Source organism: Lampetra planeri, chromosome 78, assembly GCF_965212315.1.
Source record: "Lampetra planeri chromosome 78, kcLamPlan1.2.h2, whole genome shotgun sequence".
Lineage (NCBI taxonomy): Eukaryota > Metazoa > Chordata > Hyperoartia > Petromyzontiformes > Petromyzontidae > Lampetra > Lampetra planeri.
The window spans coordinates 1,655,483-1,677,854 of record NC_136183.1 but is presented as its reverse complement, the minus strand read 5'-3'; the positions used below and the strand labels follow the sequence as shown (position 1 = coordinate 1,677,854).

Here is a 22,372-nt window from a genome sequence, read left to right as displayed (position 1 = left end):
GGTAGAATAATACATAGTGTTATATTAAAATGTATAAGTATAGGGTGGTTTATAGCAATACAGTATATAATTTAATGTTGGGTTTGTCTATGGCAGTATATAGTATGGTGTAGACTCGTGTGATGTAAGAGAATACAATAAAAAAAAATTTACCCTTCTATCTGGCAACAAAACTGACACCTTTTTACAAGGAGTCATGTTTGCATAGACCGCAATACCTGCAGTCATAATACAAACAAAAGACATAACTCTGATAATGTGCACTGTCCTTGAAGTTGATTGGTCCACACCCGAGATAGCTTTCCTTAGAGCCTAGTCTCACGTGGGTTGGACCAGATGACGGGGCAGACCCAGTGCCACGTGTCGACTTACTGACATTAATTGCCGATGCACCACCTGTGCCCCCAACTGTGCCAATTTGCTGTGCTTTAGCCACATGGCACTTCTCTCGTTGTGAGCGTCACTCCTCTGCCCTCTGTTGTTGTTGGAGGGCGACTGCCTCCAACTGCTCAGCAGCGTCTTTCACGAGCCTCCTCCACAGAGGCCGATCCTGACACCACTAATAAGAGTCATCGGCAAGTCCACTCAGCTCTACATCCTCCTGTACCACATCACTCCATCTCTTCTCTTGCCTGTGCCGTGCCCTTTTAGCCCCCTTGATCCGGCCGAACAAAAGCTGTTTAGGCATGCGGTGACTGGGCATGCGGGCTACATGACCCAGCCAACGCAGCCTTGCCTGCCAGAGGAGCTCACCGATGAGACTTTGTCCAGATCTTTTAAGGATTTGTGAGCTCACACAATCCAGCCTGGTTAAACCCAGGATGGATCGTAGGCAGGCCAGCCTAAATGTTTCCAACCGGCGAAGATGCTCCATTATGGGGGGTCCACGTTTTGCAAGCATAGAGAAGAGAGGGAATGACTGTGGCCGAGAAGACCTGAAACTTCGTGCGAAGCGACAGACCAGGTAGCTTCCACACAGCATTACGCAATCGTTTAAAAAATGCCGCTCGACTGTTTCGGAGTGAGACCACTGTCAAACCGGAGCTGGTCATGAGCACACTGCCCATGTATGGGAAACTTTATACTCTCTCCACAACTGCTCCATCACCGATTGGGAGTTGTGTGGGTTGGGTGCCCGATGGTACAAAATACCCAGGCAGGTGCTTAGTTTTGGTAGGGCTGATGGTAAGGCCCCAGCTCTTCTGAGTGAGCGGCAATTACCAGATCATCGGCATACATAACATAGTTGACCAATAGGGAGCCATCCCTTGACCACACCCAGGCACCAGCCTCCCATTGTATCTGTACCAGATGGAAATTCCTCTGGTACAGCCATCAAAAGCTTCACAAACTATGTGGTTGAAAAATATGTAAAATAATGTGGGAGCCAGAGGACATCCCTGTTGCACCCCAAGGTGAACAGGGAATGGCTCCGACTCCCGGCCACAAAGTTTTACCCGGGCCCACTCACCATCATTCATGATGAGCGTGAGCAGAGGGTCAGGGACTCCGAAAGCACGAAGAACAACCCAGAGCCCAGGCCAACTGATGGTATCATAGGCCTTGACCAGGTCAATAAAGCAGAGATGTAGGTCTTGTTGAAATTCCCTACACCTCTGCTGTAGCAAACGGACTAAAAATATGGCATCTGTGCAGGACCACCCTTTCCTGAAACCGCATTGTTGCTCGCAGTGATGAAATATTTAGCTGCTTCTGCTTCACAAAAGTATTTTGCTGAGTTGTTAATATATTTTTCAGTTTTAATATTTAATCTTTTCTCACTTCTCCGACCAAACAATCATATTTATCTTTATGTTGAGTTTCATAGTGTCGACGTAAATTGTATTCTTTGAACAGACACTATATTCTGGCATATCAGACACACAGCTCTTTCCTTGTACTGCATGAAAAAGTAATCATAAGTCCACTGTTCTTTGAATATCCTACACTCCGAGTCAATTTTTCTCTTTCTTGACATCATTGTTTCCTAGGGAGTCAAAATTGCTATTAGTAAAATACCAATATATATACAGCGCTACAAAAACAATATACCAGCAATAACTTTGCCCACACAGAGACATACAGACTGCACTGCCCATCAATGCAGTCTGATTGGGGGAACTCCGCTTTTACCCCAGGCTCACACTTGTGCGGGTGCCATTAAAAAAATAATTACACCTGCAGTTTTGTTCACAGATCGCAGTGCGATCTGCGAACTCGCATAGGAATCTGATCGCATGGGGGAGAAGACCCATGCGATCCGATTCCACTGCAGGAAAAAAGAAGGCACATGTGCCTTTTTTCTTCCGAATCTAATGCAAGTTCAGCCATACAAGCATATGGCTGAACTCGCACTGATCAGAGATCGCAACAGTATGAACCGGGGCTTACATAACATACAACATATAACCTCATACAACTGAATAGCAATCAGAATATAAATGCACTTACTGTCATTTAAATTGGGTTTCCTACTCCTCGGCTGTCTGTCACTGACCAGCACGGGAAAACAGCAGGCAGCCCCTCCAGAGATCACTCTGTTATTACCCCTCTATCATTTACTCAGCGGTGCGTGTGCTGGGGATCTACATCCCCAGCACACAGGAATCTCACTGGGAGTGGAGCCGAGGGGCAAGTGAGGGAGCTGAGGGAGGGAGAGCCAGTTAAGCAAAGCCAGGGGAGGGCTGGCAGCCTTAGGCCTGGGGGGCAAGTCCAGTCAATTGGCCCATTGAATCATTCACCAGCGCAGCCCAATGAGTGCCCACCGCCGCAGCTCAATCAGTTATCACCAGCGCAGCCAAATCAGTGCTCGCCACCGCAGCCCAATCAGTGCCCACCACCGCAGCCCAATTAGTGCTCACCAGCGCAGCCCAATTAGTGCTCACAAGCGCAGCCCAATTAGTGACCATGGGCCGGATAAATGTCATCAGCGGGCCGCATGTGGCCCGCGGGCCGTAGTTTGAGGACCCCTGCTTTAGACCCTCCCCTGACGCTCCTCCCTTAGGCACCTCCCCTCTCCGGACCCGGCAGTAGGTCACCACCAATCAAAGAGCTGTTTATATTAAAAATGTATGCATGGGCAGTGTAGAACATATTGTTCCTACCTGTAAGGAATGTGTGGAAGACCGACGGGGGGGGGGGGTCTCAACCACTCCCAGACCCATGAAGATAAACTAGAGCAGGGTAAACATGCGAAAACCTTTGTGACTCACACCTTTGTTGAATAGTGGGAACGTTCCCATATCAAGATAGATATAGAAACGTACGAGGATGTAGGTTTGAGTGGACGTGTTTTTGGTTTTGACTACTTGTAAGATTGTGTTTGTGTGACTTACTCTTCGACGTTGTGCTATTATGTGGAAATGTGTAGGGGGCACAGGTGGTGGATCCGAGAGGCATCTCCGTCAGACCGTTACCGTCTCTCAGTGAGCTTTCGACACTTCACGTGGCCTCTAAATGCACCTGGTCTGGCACAAGCACCATGGTGACCTCACCACCATATGGTGGTAAATGGCGGCTCTTGATTTTGTTGGTGACTGGCCTACAATTAAAGACAGTCAACGTTAATAACCTGTCGCCTCAAGTTAAAAGTTGCGTAACAAATCGCACGAAATTAACCCACTATACAGGCACTAGTAACCTGGCCAACATTAATGGGTGATCCCGGCAAATTATTTATATGGTTGAGTACGTCACAGCTTCCACACAGCTTAACACAGTCGATGAAAAGATGAGTGCTATTTGTATATTGCATTCAAGTGTACTGTGTGAAGTAAAGCATAATAATTAGATTGACAGATTGGGAGCTTTGCAGAAAGGCAACGCGACACACGGCAGCCAATTTAATGGTAATGTCCAACAGTTAACATATAGAAGCAACGTATCTTCATGCATAACCTTCAAATTATGCTTCTAGATTATGAAAAAAAGCACTCTTTGAAATTAGAAAATATTTCACTACACTGCGACTGCATATTTATTGAAAGCTCATAACTTGAATGGATGACGCCTACAGCTGCATGCATTAAAAACTCCACTCACACCTCCATATCCACAAACTCCTGCGGGTCGCCACGCTCTCCTTCACAGTCCGAATGCTCCTCCTGCTTCACGCTACCTGCATCCACATGGAGGTCGTGTCCTGGAGTAGAATCTTCTTCACTTTGGGCCTTCACTTTTTCACTTTACACTTCCACTCCTGGCCATGTATCCAAGCTGGAATTGTATTCTGGCTATTGTGTTACGAGATACTCATTGTGGCACTGACTCTCACGTTCATTTCAAACTGTGCTCTCCTTGTAGATTTCTTTACGCGTTTTTGGTAAAAAAGAAAAAAACACTTTAAATGATTTCCAAAACACAGTTTACTTAAAGGTTTTTTTTACGTGTATTCTCTGGATGAACCTGTAAACGCCTTACCATACGCAATACACCTGAAGAACTCTGTGCGTGTTCTTTAGTGTACGTCAAGATTTTATGACTGCAAATTAATTCCGAGACAGTGCACAGTCGTCATGTCCCGTGGACGAGGCGAGTTATGCTCTTGGCGAGGTCACTAACCAGAGATAGGGAGGCGCTGACATCACCCACTTGTGACTTTGAGGTGACTTCTCCTGAGGGCGCTTATATATATTTAAATAAACATGTGGTAAGCAATGTGGGATACCGATGTACACAGACATGAAAAAGATCAGCAGACAAGACATCTCGTTCATTTATCGGTTTTTCTCCATGAAACAAATGGATATTTTATACAAACTATAAATCCCACGGCCTTCTGCGAGTCCATAATTAATGCTGCATTGATTCAGTGCAAGCCAACTGTGGACCGGTTTCGGTGTAGTGTCTCAATAGTAGTCAGGCTTGCTTCAACCGATGGTTGTGAACATCCAGATGTTAATCAACAAGGACCATTTCTTGTCCTCGTTCGCCAAAATATATATAAGACGTCATACAAAATTATTAGTGATGTTGTGGAAAATGCATCTCCTAGATGTGCTCTGCCTTGTAACTGAATACAAATCTGTAACAAAAATGCATTTAAAAGTGCTCTTAAAATTATCTCCTTGCTATGAAACAGATCCGCAGACACATTTTTCATTTATCGGTCTCTCCACGAAACAAAGAAATGTTTTACACAGACTATAAATAGCACAGCCTTCTGAGAGTGCATCATTGATTTAGTGCAAGCCACCTGTGGACCCTTATTGGTGTACAGTTTGTCAACAGCAGCCGGGCTTGCTTCAACCAATGGTTACGAACATCCAGATGTTAATCAGCAAGGAGCATTTCTAGTCGTAGTTCGACAAAATCTATATAAGCACGTAATACAAAATTATAATTCGTTTTGTGGAGAATGTATCTCCTATTCTTTGGATCTTTCGGTAAAGCCACGTAGATAGAACAAATAATAAAATAATAACAATCTTGATTTGAAGCTTTCGTGACTGCAGGAATCCATACTCTTTGGTTCTTTCGGTAAAGTCACGTAGTTAAAAATAAAATAAATCACGTTTAGATCTCAACACAAGCGGTAATCATCAGGCAAAGGAGTCAGCCTCTCAAGGCAAACTGTTTATAAGGGTTTGGGGATGGGAGTAGCCCAATTGTAACAACAACACCAGAAGGCACGGGCGGTGCCCGAGTGTCGTTGCAGCAACAATGCCAATGCAGCAACAAATGCCAATGAAGCAACAATGCCAAACGCTGGAGATGCGGGGGGGGAATTAACTCGGAAAAATAGACTAGTACCAGGCAGATATGATGGAACTGTCACGGCATCTCTTGAGAAAGGTGAGAGACTCGATCATGTGAGCCTTCTTGTCTCAAGTCTGTTAAAAGCTGTAACAGATGTTAGAGCTCTAACAAATGTTAGAGCTTTTAACAGACGACGAGACAAGAAGGCTCACATGATCGAGTCTCTCACCTTTCTGAAGAGATGCCGCGACAGTTGCTGCATCATATCTTCCGGGTCCTAGTCTATTTTTAAATCCTTTATATTAAGTTCACTTGCTTGCTTGCGTGCTTGCTTGCTTGCTTGTTTACGACCGTGCAAATCTTTCGGTCGTTTTTTAACCCACTTCCCGTGATCCAATCAAGCTGACATTTTGCACACAGACTTGTTGTGCGTGACAATTCATTTTCGTGAAAAAAAAATTTCCTAAATTTTACACTGTTTAGGGGAAAATAAATAAATATGTAATTCCCAATTGCTTAATGGTGGCAGACAATCATCTGACCCATAGGTGGCAACCATCTCAAGCCAGAGGACGAGAGGACTCTAGCCGCCCGTTTCATGATGACGCAAATGTTGACTAACCACATGGCATGAAATCCCTGCCCCCACACTGTACAGTGGAGACTATTTATACAGCAGTTAAATTGAAGCCGCCAGGTTCTTGAAAGTGGTAAAACGGGTCAACGCTAGTGCCCTCGGGAATATACGGGGCATGTCAAGAGGTGATCTTTCATTTTTAAATCCTTTATATTAACTTCACTTGCTTGCTTACTCAAGAAAAACAGAAATGAATAATAAAATGAAACCGATGCCACGCATATAAAGGATTTATAGTGAAAAACTTTGTTTTTACGGGTTAATTTTTTCCGAGTTAATTTCCCCCCCGCATCCCCAGCGTTTGGCATTATTGCAGCATTGGCATTGTTGCATCATTGGCATTGTTGTTGCATTGGCACTCATGCACCACCCATGCTCCTGGTGCTGTGATACACTTTGGCTACGCCCATCCCCAAACCCTTATAAACAGTTTTCCTTTAGAGGCTGACTCCTTTGCCTGATGACGACCGCTTGTGTTGCGATCGAAACGTCGTGATTTGTTTTATTTTATTTCTAACTACGTGACTTTACCGAAAGAACCAAAGAGTATGGATTCCTGCCATCACGAAAGCTTCAAATCAAGGTAATAGTCTACATTATAGACTGCCTAGTACACTCACCCAGCTTAATAACCATTGCTACAGTCTATATTATATACTGTTTAACACGTAGGCTTTCGCGACAAATATCATACATAAGAGGTTTTTTTTGGGTTAGATCACGTAAATATATAAATGTATCGTTAAAACCTGCCACCACCCATAGCCAACTAGTCAGGGTTGTCATGTAAAACCAAATGCCAATTCGTCACGAGTGCAGCACACCGGTGTGTTGGAGAGCCAAGCTACAACATTCACAATCTGAGTACGACGTTTCGCCAGTAATTACAACTAGCTTCATCAATAGTAAATACTGGCGAAATGTCGTACTCAGATTGTAAATGTTGTGACTTGGTACTCCAACACACTGGTGTGCTGTACCTGGCAGCCCTTTGATTGGTGGAAAACCAACCACCGTCAGGTTGAGCTGCCCTACACTTACATTATCATTAGCTGCTGACATTTGGGCTACGCCCATTTCAAACCCCTTATAAACAGTGGAAGCCAATCCCCCTTTTCCTGAAAACAACCGCTTGTGTTGCGATCGAAACGTCGTAGTTTTTTGTTATTTTCTTTGAACCTATCTACGTGACTTTACCGAAAAACCCAAGAATGTAAGGATTTTTCAACATCGCCGTGCCAGGCGCGCTGAGAGGCTTGCGGAGCCCCAATGCGGTTTCAGGAAAGGGCAGTCCTGTACAGATGCCATATTTTCTGTCCGTTTGCTGCAGCATAGATGTAGAGAATTCCAACGAAAACCTACATCTCTGCTTTATTGACCTATGATACCATCAGTAGGCCTTGGCTCTGACACTCTCTCACAATCATTAAGGACCTTCATGATGGCGAGCGGGCCCGGGTAAAACTATGCGGCCGGGAGTCGGAGCCATTCCCCGTCACCTTGGGGTGCGACAGGGATGTCCTCTGGCTCCCAAATTATTTAACATATTTTTCGACCACAGTTGGTCAAGACTTTGATGGCTGTCCCAGAAGAATTCTCATCTGGTACAGATACAATGAGAGGCTGATCGATGCCTGGGTGCGGTCAAGGGATGGCTTCCCTATTGGTCAACCACATTATGTATGCCAATGATCTGGTAATTGCCACTCACTCAGAGGAGGAGTTGGAGGTGCTCCTGCTGAACCTGGAGCGTGCCACTTAGAGGTGGGGCCTTACCATCAGCCCCACCAAAACTAAGCACCTGCCTGGGTATTTTGTACCATCGGGCACTCAACCCACACAACTCCCAATCGGTGATGGGGCAGTTGTGGAGAGAGTGGAGAGTTTCCCATACCTGGGCAGTGTGCTCATGACTGGCTCCGGTTGGACAGCGGAGGTCTCATTCCGAATCAGTCATGTGGCATCATAATTTTATCGGTTGCGGTACGCTGTGCGGAAGCTACCTGGTCTGTCGCTCCACTCGAAGCTTCAGGTGTTCTCGGCCACGGTCATTCCCTCCCTTCTCTACGCTTGCGAAACGTAGACTCCCCTAATGGAGCATCTTCGCCGGTTGGAAACATTTAGGCTGGCCTGCCTTCGATCCATCCTGGGTTTAATTCGGCTGGATTGTGCGAGCTCATAAATCTTTCAAAGACCTGCCAGCGGGCGTTCGACACTTCACGTGGCCTCAAGGTGCACATAGCCTGGCACAAGCGTCGTTGTGACGTCACCGCCGCTGAGTGGCGAATGGCGGTTGTTGTGTCTTCTTACTAACTGTTGAGTTAGCGACTTCCGAGGTGCTGCGTTCCTTGTACCGAAAATACCTCAGGTCCCCCGCAGGGGCGCTGGGTCAGCATATGTAGAACACACAGTGCTCTCGGCTGCTTAATCAGTCTCTCTTCACCGCTGAGGTCGTTGCAGAGTTGGCAGGATGGTCACGATGTCGGCAGTGCCCGTGCTGGCAGGGATGATGGGTCCCGCTGTCTGCGTCGATGTGTGTGATGATCCCATCACCAGACATCGCTCGAAGCTCGTCCTCTCGATGCCGTGCGTCACCCCCCTTGGCACCAAACACTGTTGATCCTTGTAGACTGTGGAGCGACTTGGAGAGACAGTGCCTTTCGTATTCCCCCCCACCCCTCTTCAAGAGAGTCCCTTTCCAGTTGTATGTACGACTCGTGCTGCACAGAGGACACGCTACAGATCAAGTTATCTCGTTCCGTGTCAGTCTCGGATCCAACCCTCAACTAAACTTCGCCTGTCAGTTGTAATTTAAAGGGGCACTCTCAAGAATAGTGGTTGCACCAGTTTTCCCTCTAAGGGTTTACTTTGATCAGAGCACAATCAGAACGATGGTCACTCTATGATCGTACGTGTTGGTTGTACACAGCGACCTCGCCACCGGGAATAGTAATGCTACTGCACTCTTCCCCACGTTTGTATTGTAATACTGCGAGCACCAGCCTTGGCTGGCAGCCTCTGTCAATGAAACCTCTCCGTGATGCGTGGCTTCTGCTGATGCAGAGCACCCTATGAATTTGTTAATCACGAGGGCTATCCCTGGAGCCTGCCACTCGCAGTACTTCGTTTTTCGTATGGCATTGTGAAAAGCAAAAGTTTTATTTTTAATGATCGTCATAAATGAATGCAAAGGTTCCTCATCCAGTCCAATGATGTGGTTGACGCAGTGTGGATTTCAGCGATACCGCCAGGATGTGCATGGATGGAGCATTCATCGGTGATGTGCTTGATGGTTTGGACTTCTCCACAGTTGCAGTTAGGTGATTCTTTGAACAGTACTGATTTATGTTCTTGTATTCTTGCTTATCTGAATTTTTCCACCTCAGGTTTTTTCTTTTCACAAAGGGGTAGCTGTTTCCTTTTGAAGTCGCTTGGGCTGTTTGTTGTCCGGATGTCTGTATTACCGCCATGTTTCCATTCATATTTTGGGCAGGGTTCCCCACGCTCCCATCACGGGTTAGAAGTGTTACAATTTTTCGCATCAGACTTGCGGTCTCTCAAAAAGAGGCACTGACTTTGAAGTCGTGACCTATTGTGCACGGGTGTGCTTGCTGTCGCCATGTTTTCCATCCTCTCAACATGAGTTGGAAGTAAAAAAATGTACACCTCTAATAGCTTAGAACCATACCACTTTCTGCAGTTTTGACTCTGCAAGCGACTCAAAGTATGTTTTTAGCAGACTTCACAGCACTCACGTCGCAGTTTGGAATTCTTGCGTGGTATTTGATATATTAGGGGGAGGCGCCCCCTGCATACATAATTTACTGCTACCATGTGCTGTTAGCTACTGGAAGACAAAGGCGGTTGGTGAGCCTCTGATCCCGTGGAATACATTATCTTGGTCGCGTGTGATTGACATACTTCGCATTGTATCTGTTCTGAATAACCCTAGGCCTAATACTTTCATAATTATGATTTGGCTCATGCTTAACCAAGATTTGTGGTATACCATAGTTGTTACCAAGGATATTCCGAGGGTTTTATTCACCTTTGTGCCCTGTCTGTATCACGAGGGATCCGTGCTTCTTATTCTCAAGATATCCTAAGCTTCAAACCTTACTGTTGTATTTAAAAAAACCCAGTCAGCTCATGATGATTAACTGCCCTTGGGTGGATATTGCTCTCCAATGGTGGTTCTTGACCCCTGCTATTTCCGTCTTGTTTGTTTTATTTGGGGGATGTTTCCTTTATGGCGGCCTTCTTTTAAAGTCAACTGTGTATTACCCGCAGAATCTCATTAGCCCCCCGTGGGTTTGCCGTTTTTTATTACATTTTATGACTTCCCCAGCAGGCTTGTGAGTAATTATCCTCTAGCTGTCTTTTGTGTGGCAAGGGAGGAGGCGGGGGGGACTCTCCGTCGCCCAGCGCAACATCCCGATCAAAATTATTACAAGAAATAGGCAGAATCACTCTTAGCATAATTTTTTGGAAAAAGCATATATACAACATGCTGTTCAAGTGTTTGTGATGAGATATGAAACTTCATATTGCTGAGGCGATTAAGCAAGCACCAGATAAATACTAATATTATGAAAACATTGTGAATGCTTGGAAGCTTATTGGCTATGGCTCCTGGATAGAGATCTACCCAACCCGCAGGTCCGCAAATACTGGCCGCTCTTCCTTTGCAGGTTTGAACCTGGAAATTGAGTGTTCAACTTAACATTATTTTAATTAAAGGCCTGTGACAAAGGTGAATTTATTGGAGCTTCATTGTCAAGCTTACACATCTACAGCATCTCCATTTGACTTTGTATTGTCTAAGAAGTCCACCCACACCTCCACTTCCACAAACTGCTCGGAGTTGCCATGCTCTGCCTCAAAGTCAAAATTCTCCTCCTGCTTCACGTTGCCTCCATCAATGTAAAGGTGCGATTTTGGAGTTGAATCTTCATTTTCACATTTTACCGTCACTTCTTCGCTCTTCACCATCACTTCTTCACATTTCACCTTCACTTCATCACTCTTCACCATCACTTCTTCACATTTTACCTTCACTTCTTCACTCGTCACCATCACTTCACATTTCACCTTGATACATTTCATAGTGTCCAAGCTGGAATTAACTTCTGGTTCTTTTATCAGGAGGGATGGGCTCATTGCAGCACTTTGACTTTCACAAGTCGATTTCAGACTACACTCCTTGGGGATGTTCTGATGCCTGTGTGTCTTCTGGTGTCTATGAAGATGTGGTGACTGTGCAAACGCCTTCCCGCACAGAGTGCACCTGAAGGGTTTCTCTCCTGTGTGTGTTCTCTGGTGCATTCTAAGATAAAATGAAATTGAAAATGTCCTCCCACACACACTGCACTTGAAGGGTTTCTCTCCTGTGTGTGTTCTCTGGTGTATTTTAAGATTAAATGAACTTGAAAATGCCTTCTCACACAAACTGCACTTGAAAGGTTTCTCTCCTGTGTGTGATCTCTGGTGTTCTTTAACATGTGATGACCGTGCAAACGCCTTCCCGCACAGAGTGCACTTGAAGGGTTTCTCTCCTGTGTGTGTTCTCTGGTGTCTCTGAAGAACTGATGACTTTGCAAATGCCTTCTCACACACAGTGCACCGGAAGGGTTTCTCTCCTGTGTGTGTTCTCTGGTGTTTTTTAAGAGTAGATGAATCTGAAAATGCCTTCCCACACACACTACACCTGAAGGGTTTCTCTCCTGTGAGAGTTCTCTGGTGCTGTGTCAAATTTTCAGTACGATCCGTGCTGTTTGCATACTGGTGGTCGCAATGTTTCCTTTTTGTACCGAGCTGCGCTGAGTGCCTTTGCTCCATCAAGCCAATTCTACAGAACAAGCGTCAGCTGCAGACAGAAAAAACATATCCATACCATCTACATCAGTATCGAGGCAGAGAGGAATAAATACAGTCACCCTTGAATTGCACGTCTAGACTTATTAATATCACACGGGCTGTCAAGGCACACAGTGAGAGGGCAAGTTGTCAGAAACCTGCCCGGAAGCCCTAGTATCTTCAAAATGAAAGTTTACCCAAAACTCCAAGCACTCAATTTAGAAAAATTCAGCTAACATAGCGAAGGGTGTTGAAAATAATACTTTATATTATGCATAGATTTATATTCTTTGGGTCTTTTGGTAAAGGCACATAGATAGAAAAAATATAAAATAATAAAAATAATAAATATCACAACGTTTCGATCGCAACACAAGCAATTGTCATCAGGTGAGAGCTGCTGAGGTAGGAAAAAATATATGGCGGCAGAGCTAAGGCAGGGATTTAGAAAGGTTTGAGATGGGTGGAGCCCAAGGGTCAGTGGGCGGGGCAAGAGATGAGATTTTCATGTAAACGTAAGATAGGAGAAATCTTGATAAACTAAGTTGTGGGGGTGGCCATTGTATTGTGAGAGATTAGCATGTCAATGTAAGAAATTTGCTTTTAAATGTAAGCTAGGGAGTTCTCGGACATCGCCACATGGAGGTGCATAAATTAATGTTCAATCGAAACTTGCAGGTGCGAAGCCAGGCTCAGATTTGATTAAATGCTCGGATGAACAGATGTAACTTCAGCTGCATGTGCGGAGATATTTTCCTGACCGTATCCATTCTCATAAAAAGTTCCAGAGGAAAACTAAAATAAACTATTCTTTTGATGTAACCTCCTTGTTCAATGGTTAATATACTTTACTGCAAATACAAACTTGACACTGTCACACACTGGCATGGTAAAAAGGCGGTTGCGTGTCCAGAACCATGCCTGGCCGCCTTCATCTGCTCTGTATTATTGCTTCCTCACTTCACCATGTAATTCATTTAAGATCAATCAACATAGCAGAGGCCCACAATAAATTCAGCTTTCACTTATCAATCGTGTTTGTTTTAGACAATAATCAATCTATTTGTTGAGTTCATAATGCAGTGAAATAACCGCACCACCACTCCCTACAAAGATAAACTCTTAAATACACGTACATTTCACATGGATCATTATAACATATTAAAAAAAAACACACTATTCATGAAGAATTGGAAGTAACCTTATCACAGTGCTAATACCATGATAGGTGCAATTGACCGCCATGTAAGTGGCTTTAAATTTGTCTCATATGGATTAGACCTTGGCGATGGACACTCACTGCTTTACCGAATAAACCAAAGAGTATGGATCCTTGCAGTCACACAAACTTGAAATTTAGAACTCACACCTTTGTATGGAGCAAAAGTCCTAGGCACCTTCCACACATGATAATAGGTTTTCCCCTTTTTTTCTGGCAACAAAACAGGTGTTAAAATGTTAAAACACCAAACTGAAACCTTTTACAAGGAATCATGTCTGCATTAACCACAATGCATGATGAAATATATGCATTGTCTTTAAACTGATTGGTCCACACCAGAGACAGCTTTCTTTTGAGCCTCGTCTTAAACGGTGTTAGACCAGAGGACGCCAAAAGGCGTACAGCACCAAGACAATGCACCATCAGAGTAATGAGAGCTCGGGGTGAGCATCTACATCATGGGACCTCCTTTGCCAGTACCAAACACAGTGTTACACAGTCTAATGAAAGAATGCTGCTCAACTAATTTCAAGTGATACATTGGCTGCCAAACCACAGCTGGTCATGAACACATTAACCAACTATGGGAGCTCCTCCAACACATGGAGAACTGCATGATTATTAATGGAGAGTTGAGCAGGTGCAGTTGTTGATGACATTCAATTCCCAGGCAGGTGATTTTTTTGTGGAACATTTTCAAGGCCCCATTTCATGATGGAATTATCAAGCCACAGAACAAGATTCCCTAATTCCATCTCATTAAGTAGCCATTACCAGATCATCAGCAGATGTAACATTGTTGACCAGCAGGGAACGATCCTTTAACTATAACCAGGCATCGATTCGTGTATGATTGTAACCCTAACGAATGCAATGGTTTTGAAATGACCATTGGGATCTTCTCAAACTACATAGTTATTGAGCTGCTATGTAATGTAATGCATGGGGCCAGGGTGAATTTCTGTCACAAGCCAAGTTGAACAGGAAATGGCTCCGACTCCTGGTCACGCAACTTTAGACGGGGCTGCCCAAAATCAAACAAATCTTTAAATGTGAGCAGAGGCATTGATTATTTAATCAAATAACTACCCGGAGCCCCAATCCTCTTTATGGTACTATAGGCGTTAATTAAGAGTGCAGAGATCTAGTTTATGTTGAAAATCCATCCACCTCTGCTGTAGTCAATAGACAGAAAATACAGCAGCAGGAACATCAGGATCGTTTCCACTATCAACTCACCTACCTACAAACAGGCCCATTTTCTGTCTGATACCTTGCTTCCATTCACTGGCAAGACTACCTCATCAGTACGTAACTCAGCTCACTTGGTCTCTCTAATGAAGTGCATTTCACTGTCCCCAGATGATTTTCTCGTCAGCTTTGATGTCGTCTCTCTGTTCACCAAGGTTCCTATGCCTGACACCTTAGCAATAATTGAAGATGGAGTCCAACATGGACTGAATCCTGATGTTCCTACTCTGGTTAGGCACTGCCTTACCGATACTTACTTCACCTAGAATGGTACTTTCTACAAACAAAATTAAGGTACCTCATGGGTCCCCCCTTATCACCAGTGATAGCAAATTTTTTCATGGAGAAATTTGAAAAAGATGCCATCCAGACATCCACCCTATGTCCTTCCTTGAGATATGTAGATGACACTTTCATCATTTGGCCACATAGCCTGCCAGCATTGAACCAATTTCTCAACCACATTAATTTCATACACCCATCCATCAAATTCACCATGGAAGTGGAGAAGGATGGTAAGCTACCATTCCTGGATGTTTTGTTTGAGAAGAGGTCGAATGGCTTGTTGGGACACTGTCTACAGGAAATCCACCCACACAGATTCCTATCTGAAACCTGATTCCCACCACCACCTGGCACAGAAGAATTCCCTCATCAAAACACTACACCATAGGGCCCACTGCATTCCTGACCAACACCACCTAGCCAGTGAACTGGAACCCGTACACCAGGCCCTCAAGATGAATGGATACTCGGACCGCATTATTCGCAAAGCTGCTTCTCCAACCATGGAGAAACAACCCACTGAGACGTCGATCAAAACCATCATGTTACCATACATAGCAGGTGTTACCAAAAAGATTTCCAAAATCTTAAACAAACACAAGATCCAGGTCCGAATAAATACATTACACAAAATCAGTGATCTAATCCCATCTGTGAAGGATGTCATTCCTGACATGCAATATCCTGGAGTTGACAAATTAAGTTGCACCTGTGGTGGCTGTTACATTGGGGAAACGAAACGACATATATCAGACCGTGTTCGCGAACACATGGCAGATCTGAAACATGGTAGAACCAATACCTCTGCCGTTGCTGATCATTGTTATAACGCTATGGGCTCGCATGATATTGTTTTTTTCCCGAGACCAAGGTACTCTGCAAACCATCGGGCTACTATCAAAGGTTTGTTCATGAAGCCATCCAGATATATAAACATAGACATAACTTCAACCGAGAAGATGGATACAAATTGAGCAATCATTGGAAGGATGTTTTTAACGAGGTAAAACCCTAACTGCTTTGTATTGGTTGTCATCTATCATATCTGCCGGGTATTACTATACCACGCAGCGCTCGCCCTCCCCCTACCCCACACCGCCAACCAACCCTCTCCCCGCCCCCTTGCTCCTCCCCCCTTTCTTACCTATATAACCTCTTACCATGGCAATTCTCTCTCCCATTTCAGCAAAAAAATTCTTGCTGTGGTTTTCCCACCTGATCATGATGACTGTTTGTGTTGCAATCGAAACGTCGTGATTTCATTCATTTTATACCTACGAATCTATATTGCATTCACTCACACACTCACTATTTACTCTTCATGCTTATTAACTTTAACCTCCACCTATACTGTTCCTAGCGGAAAACGTGCGCTTCTCTTCAAAGCCAATTACAATCATTTATGCGATTGGTACAAGTTCTGCAATGGCCCCACCTAGAAATAATGAAACTCCTTAACACAAAGTTAGACAGCATGCTGCCTGTGCTGCACCTACAGCTAATGAATCTCCTGAACACTAAGAAGAGCATGTTGCTAGGGCTGCGATGTCTGCACCTATTGATATTGCCACTCCTGAACACCAAGAAACAAGACAGCATGCTGCCAGTGCTGCCATGGCTGCACCTACAGCCAAATAATCTCCTGCCATTGGTTCCATGTCTACTTCTTGCAGCTACTGCAATTAATGACCATCCCGAGCCTATTCATGTATTTATACCTGCCAACACTATCGATGCAAGCCAATGCCGAAGCATAAGTTCGATATTTTGGCACCAACCAACTCATCACGACATCTGGCTACATGCCCACATTTAAAGTGCAGGGCCAGGTACATAATCGCATTGGCAGTCTGCTGCCACTAGCTAATGACCTACCTACATTACCACAGATCTACTTGCATGTCTGACAATACTAGACAGGCTCACCAGCACTGCAAAAATGTCATCAACACCAAGATGCAAGTCCTATTGCTGTGGAAAGACATGCTCCACTAAACTCCACATGGTCAACATGAGTACCGCTTAAATGCATTCACACCATCTTAAGTCGCTGTCTTTCTGACTGCTGAACAACATGTCACTCAAGGCATCGCCTTGCAACTGAGGACCAAATACCCTACACAGAAATAAAACACACCGATCCAATTATGCTCTTAAATATCGACTGATTTTCTGGCAAGGTGATGATGGCTACAATTTCCTACCTCGCCAAACTGCTGTCGACATGTATGCCAAAATTGAAGCTTTTTTCGATTAAACCCACCAGATGGCAAAACATCCAACAATGTCTATCCTTAAGCTCTCCAAGTGCAACAAATTTAAAAGCTGTCCTCATGATTAAACAAACAAGCCCTGTGATTGTATAATACAACCAAGAACCCGTGACAATATACACACATTTACAGACTTAATTGCCAGAATTCAATAATTCTAATAAAGCCAGCATTGCAAGACATTACTCTTAATGTTTGATTACTCAGACTTGTGCGAAGCCGGGTAACTTAGTTATTACTGAATACAATACTTCCGATGATGTTTGTGCATGAGTGAAAAGTGGCAGTGCAATGGTTCGCGTGCTGCGCTATAAACCCAGCGACCTAATTTATATTCCCACAGAGCCAAGCCACAACATTTGGCTGTCGCCTGTTGAAGCTGGTGGGAATTACTGGCGAACGCCGTATTCTGATGGTAAATGTTGTGGCTTGGCTCTCCAACACACAAGCGGTGTGCTGTACTAGTGACGAACTGACCACATTCTGTTTATGTGACAACCCTTACTAGTTGGCTGTGTCGGGTGGTGGCGGGTTCAACGACACCTTGAAAATTTACGCGATCTAACCCAAACAAACCTGTATTACGGATGTATATTGGAGTTTTCGTGTCTCTCTCCCCGTGGTCGCGTGGAATTTCTTCCGGATCCTCCGGTTTTCCCCTGCACATTAAGAGTCAACATCACCACGTGTTTAGAGTATTTGACCGATATTCATTTCCACACGTTGATAATCCACTTTGTTGTGGGCAGGTCGCTTCTGAAAGAGAGCGGAATAGTTCAAGTGGGCTTGGCCTGGAAAAATAAAACTGTATAAATAATTAAAAGATACAAAGTTTCAAAGTAGTGAGCCAGGTGAAGACAAATTAAACCTAAGCAGAGAATTAAAGCAAATGCAATCTGGCGAGGGCAGGAGGCAAGGCCCCACATGTCTAGGCCCCGCGTTGCATTATTCCAACCTGGACATCGATTCCATACTCGCTGCTCCTCAATTGATATCCCTATGAGAGAAAGACGGAGCGAGGCTCTACCTGGGTAAACAACAACAACCACGACAACAAAAACCACGATGTGAAATTCTCACCACGGATCTCAGTAAGCGCGCGCGCGGATCGGCAGCTTCCTGGTATCTCGTGACGTCACGCGGCAGCACGAGGTGACATGACGTCACTAGCGGGGTACACCTCCCCCTCGCGTTTCACTCTGATGAGGTAATGCAATGGTGACGTCATCGAACGAGGTTAGAGTTCAAGTGTATTAAGATTCCTATTCTATTGCTCCCTCTCTTAAACATTGACCCCTTGGGTGCATGAGCTCAACAACAACGTGAACATTATTGTGTGTGTACAAACTGTGTATACACTGTGTGTGCGTACAAACTGTGTCCACCTGTGTGTGTGTACACTGTTGGCACAGTAGGGAGCACAGGTGGTGTGTGGGGGTCGCTAGCCCCCGAGATCCCTCCCTCGATAATGCTAACGGCCGGGCTAACATCACCAATCGCCCCCCCGCTGCTAGGTTCCTCACCCATGGTGTCGCCCGAGGATTCCCCTCCACCGCGGGTCCGCGTAGTAGGCATGGTTGGATACCGCGTAGTATTATGTCCCCCTTTACGCTACCACGATACCTCCCTTTCCTAATCGCGTACCTGCGACCCACACGGAGCGAACGTACGCACACACACACACACCGCTCCGTGCGCTCCAACTCCACACCGACTACTCGCGTTATGATCGTACACCTGTATCACACACGGAGTGAACACACGCGACACCCACTCTCGCACCGCTCTGCGCCGCGCTCCCCCGAGGCGAGCCGCAGCACCACAGAACCACTGCGTACACACGCTCACCCACGCGCTCACGCTGCACGACAAGATCACGCGAGACCACGCTTCGCTATTGATAATTTATTATCTGCTACATGGTAATTTAATGTTATGTCAGTATGAGTCGACGAGGCTGGCCTATCCTACTTCCCCTGGACCTATTCCCTATTTATCGGCTTACGATACCCTACTTCACCTTCTTACTCCCTGTTAGATGCCCACGGCGGTTCGTTGATCCCGTACTCGCAGCGTGCCTCGATGCGTCTCACGGACGTTCGGGTCGCTGGACTGGAGAGCGTCCTGTCGCCTGGCGCTGGAGAGAATAGAGCCCGATTTCCCCTTTGCGCCTACTATTTATCCTCCCTACCTCAAAGGGAATGCGGCTCTGGACAATAGGCTCGCGACCCTCTGGCACGCGCACCGCGGTTCCGGGCGCTTTTGATATGCTACTTAATGCTCAACCTGCGCGGCGCAAATTCCAATCAATCCGCTTTTGATATGCTAATTAATGCTCAACCTGCGCGGCGCAAATTCCAATCAATCCCTTTCTCACGCAGACCCCCCCATTATCGCAGTTTATGCGGCGGCGTCCGTCACAAAGGTGCGCCGTGGGAATTTATGCACGGCTCCCCGCGTGACTCCGCTCTCCCGATTACTCATACCAACAGCCTTATCCTTTAACTCCCCTAACAATGGTGCCTGCGTGCCCGAGCGTAATTATGCCGTCCCTCCGCTCCCTGTGCGGGGGTGCCTGATTATGCAATTCAGATGCGCTGCGTGTTTTCTAATGATGCTCCTCCATCACAATGCTTATTCCCTCTGCCTGCCCCGTCGATACTTGCGTGTGTGGGGTGTGTGGGATGCGTTTCACCCGCGGTGGCCGAGTGGCTCCTCGCTGCGACCTTGCAATCTTAAGGCCGGTCGCAGCGCCGCGGTGCAAAGTAGCGTCGGGGGAGGTCGTCCAATTCCCTGGTCGCCGGAAACCGTGAAAGTTTAATCCCGGTAAGGGCTTCTCGGATAAAAACCGGTCGGCCAGGTGACCTCCCCTAGGAGCTCTATGGGGGGGGGGGGGGAGGGAAATGCGTGCGGGTGTGTTCATGTGAGGTGAGGTGAGGGGGACGCGGGGTCGGCTCCGTCGCTTGGTGGTGGCGAGGTCGGAGATGGGGCGCCTGCTGAACGGCTTCGTGGCGGCGGCATGACAGGTGCATCGGCCAGTCATCTCAGTCGACCCATCGCACCTGAGTTTGTCCTGTCACCTGCCAGCGGGCGTTCGACACTTCACGTGGCCTTAACGTGCACATCGAAGCCGTCCATAAATTACGTCACGCACCTAGGGGGGGGGGGGGGTCAGACATTTGTCACGATGTGTGACGGGCGGGTCAGAAATGTGACGTCACATCAAAATGCGCAACTTTAAATAAATATAGACAAGACGTTCTACTTAAAACATTTATTAAATAGACTTTTAACAAATGTTTTCTCCTACATCACAGTGCAGCGCCACATTAAATATGCACTACAATGACAATAATTTAAAGCGATTTGAAGCGTGTTTTATGTTGGGGGGGGAGGCAGAGCTTTGTGATGTCATATTTGAGGGGGGGGTCTGACTTTTTGTGATGCCGTGTGACGATGGGGGCGGGGGCGTCAAAAACCGTCCAAAATCGCGTGACGTAATTTATGGGCGGCCCCTTAGGGATTAATAAAGTCAGCCACCAGAGACCACACACAGGAGAAAATGCCTTCAAGTGCAGTGTATGTGGGAAGGCATTTTCAGATTAATCTGCTCTTAAGAAACACCAGAGAACACACATAGGAGAGAAACTCTTCAAGTGCACTCTGTACAGGTGTAGTGGGTTCGAATTAGGTGCACACACGCAGCTTGGAGGCAACACTATTTATTAACGGTAAGTAATATAACACTGTACATGAGGTGGTGACCACCTTCCTCAACTCACTAACACTCTGGAACGCGACACAGATTGGACCAGGCAGGCAACGGCCTGCCTGGCCCAGGACGACGACTCGGGACTTGACGATCGATGATGTCTTCTCTTTGGAGTACAGTACAACAGCCTCGCTCTGCGTTCACACCATGCTTATATCTGCTTTGGCGTGGCTGGCTCCGCCCCGGCGTGGCTGGCTCTCTTCAGGCCACGCCTCCCTTCCCAGGACACGCCTCACTTCCCCCACCTCTGGGAAGGTCCGGATCCCTCCACCACGTGACCCCCCAGGCACCCCCTTGGGGCCCCCAGCCTTCGTACGGGCCGACACAGTAGTGACCGTTCTATGTCACTACATCACCCCCCCCTGTATAAACACACAGCCGTCCCCGGCTGTAACACAACTGTGAAACATCGAAAAGGTGTGCCTCCGATCCAGCAACATCAATAAATGACCGGCGACCGATAAGAAATACAATCACGTAATATATACAGAATCGACGAGGGTAAAAGGGAACCGCATAGAAAACGGGGAATTAACAACAAATATACATGAAAACTGGCTAACCCACTTACGCTCCAGCACAGCCTCCCCGTGAGAACCACTCATGCACCGACATGTGAGTGTGGCCATTGGAAAGACGGCGTAGGCAATGAGCAAGGAGTCTGAGAGGCATGTAGAGCAGCCAGTCTTCAACGAGTCCATGTGGCCGGGCCTGGGGAACCAGAAGCGGCCCAAAGGGCACGGCCCCTCCCCCCAGGAGTCAGAACAGGAGGAGCAGGAGTAGCTGACGCATGCTCCATTCCCCCCCCAGTCCATAGCCGGTCGGCATAACCGGCGACTCCAAGGTGCCAGGTAGATACTGCCTCCTGTGACGAGAACCAAACCCTCCTGAGGCATCACTCAACGAACACTCGCCTCCGCTCTTCGGACATGACAGTCCCCCGTTAGCACCCGCCCCCCCCGCCTTTCCGACGTGGCGTCACAACCAGTAGCACGCGTCGGCCATATCGGGGGGGGGGGATTTCCATGTTACCACCCCATCGCCTTTCCAACGCGGCGTCACAACCAGTAGCACGCGTCGGCCATATCGGGGGGGATTTTAACCCAGTCTCTCTCCAAGACTCGCATCGCAGCATATAGCTGTACCGACCGAGCTGAGACCCAGTCTCTCTCCAAGACTCGCATCGCAGCATATAGCTGTACCGACCGAGCTGAGACGACCCAGTCTCTCTCCAAGACTCGCATCGCAGCATATAGCTGTACCGACCGAGCTGAGACGACCCATCGTTCACTCACTGCACAACATGCACCCTAACAACTGAGGGATACAGTCCCAACGTAACAGGACAACTCCACCTGAACCTTACAAATCTCTAGCCC

The 22,372-nt window shown here is 46.5% G+C and overlaps 1 protein-coding gene across 3 annotated transcripts in view; it reads right to left on the bottom strand.

The window, feature by feature from the left end:
- Positions 1-3,804: 3,804 nt before the first annotated feature.
- LOC144738174 (uncharacterized) overlaps positions 3,805-22,372 on the bottom strand; it is a 57,632-nt gene continuing 39,064 nt past the window's right edge. The window contains exons 1-4 of one of the 3 annotated variants that reach the window (XM_078621167.1): positions 18,302-18,383; positions 17,798-17,880; positions 13,560-13,622; positions 3,805-12,200 (exon numbers count right to left, since the gene is read on the bottom strand). In XM_078621167.1, the coding sequence (XP_078477293.1) occupies positions 11,117-12,172 (1,056 nt within the window). In that variant the 5' untranslated portion in view covers positions 12,173-12,200; positions 13,560-13,622; positions 17,798-17,880; positions 18,302-18,383 and the 3' untranslated portion in view covers positions 3,805-11,116. Of the gene's footprint in view, positions 12,201-13,559; positions 13,623-17,797; positions 17,881-18,301; positions 18,384-22,372 lie in introns of those variants that run through there. The other 2 variants (XM_078621165.1, XM_078621166.1) reach the window with 2 other exon arrangements.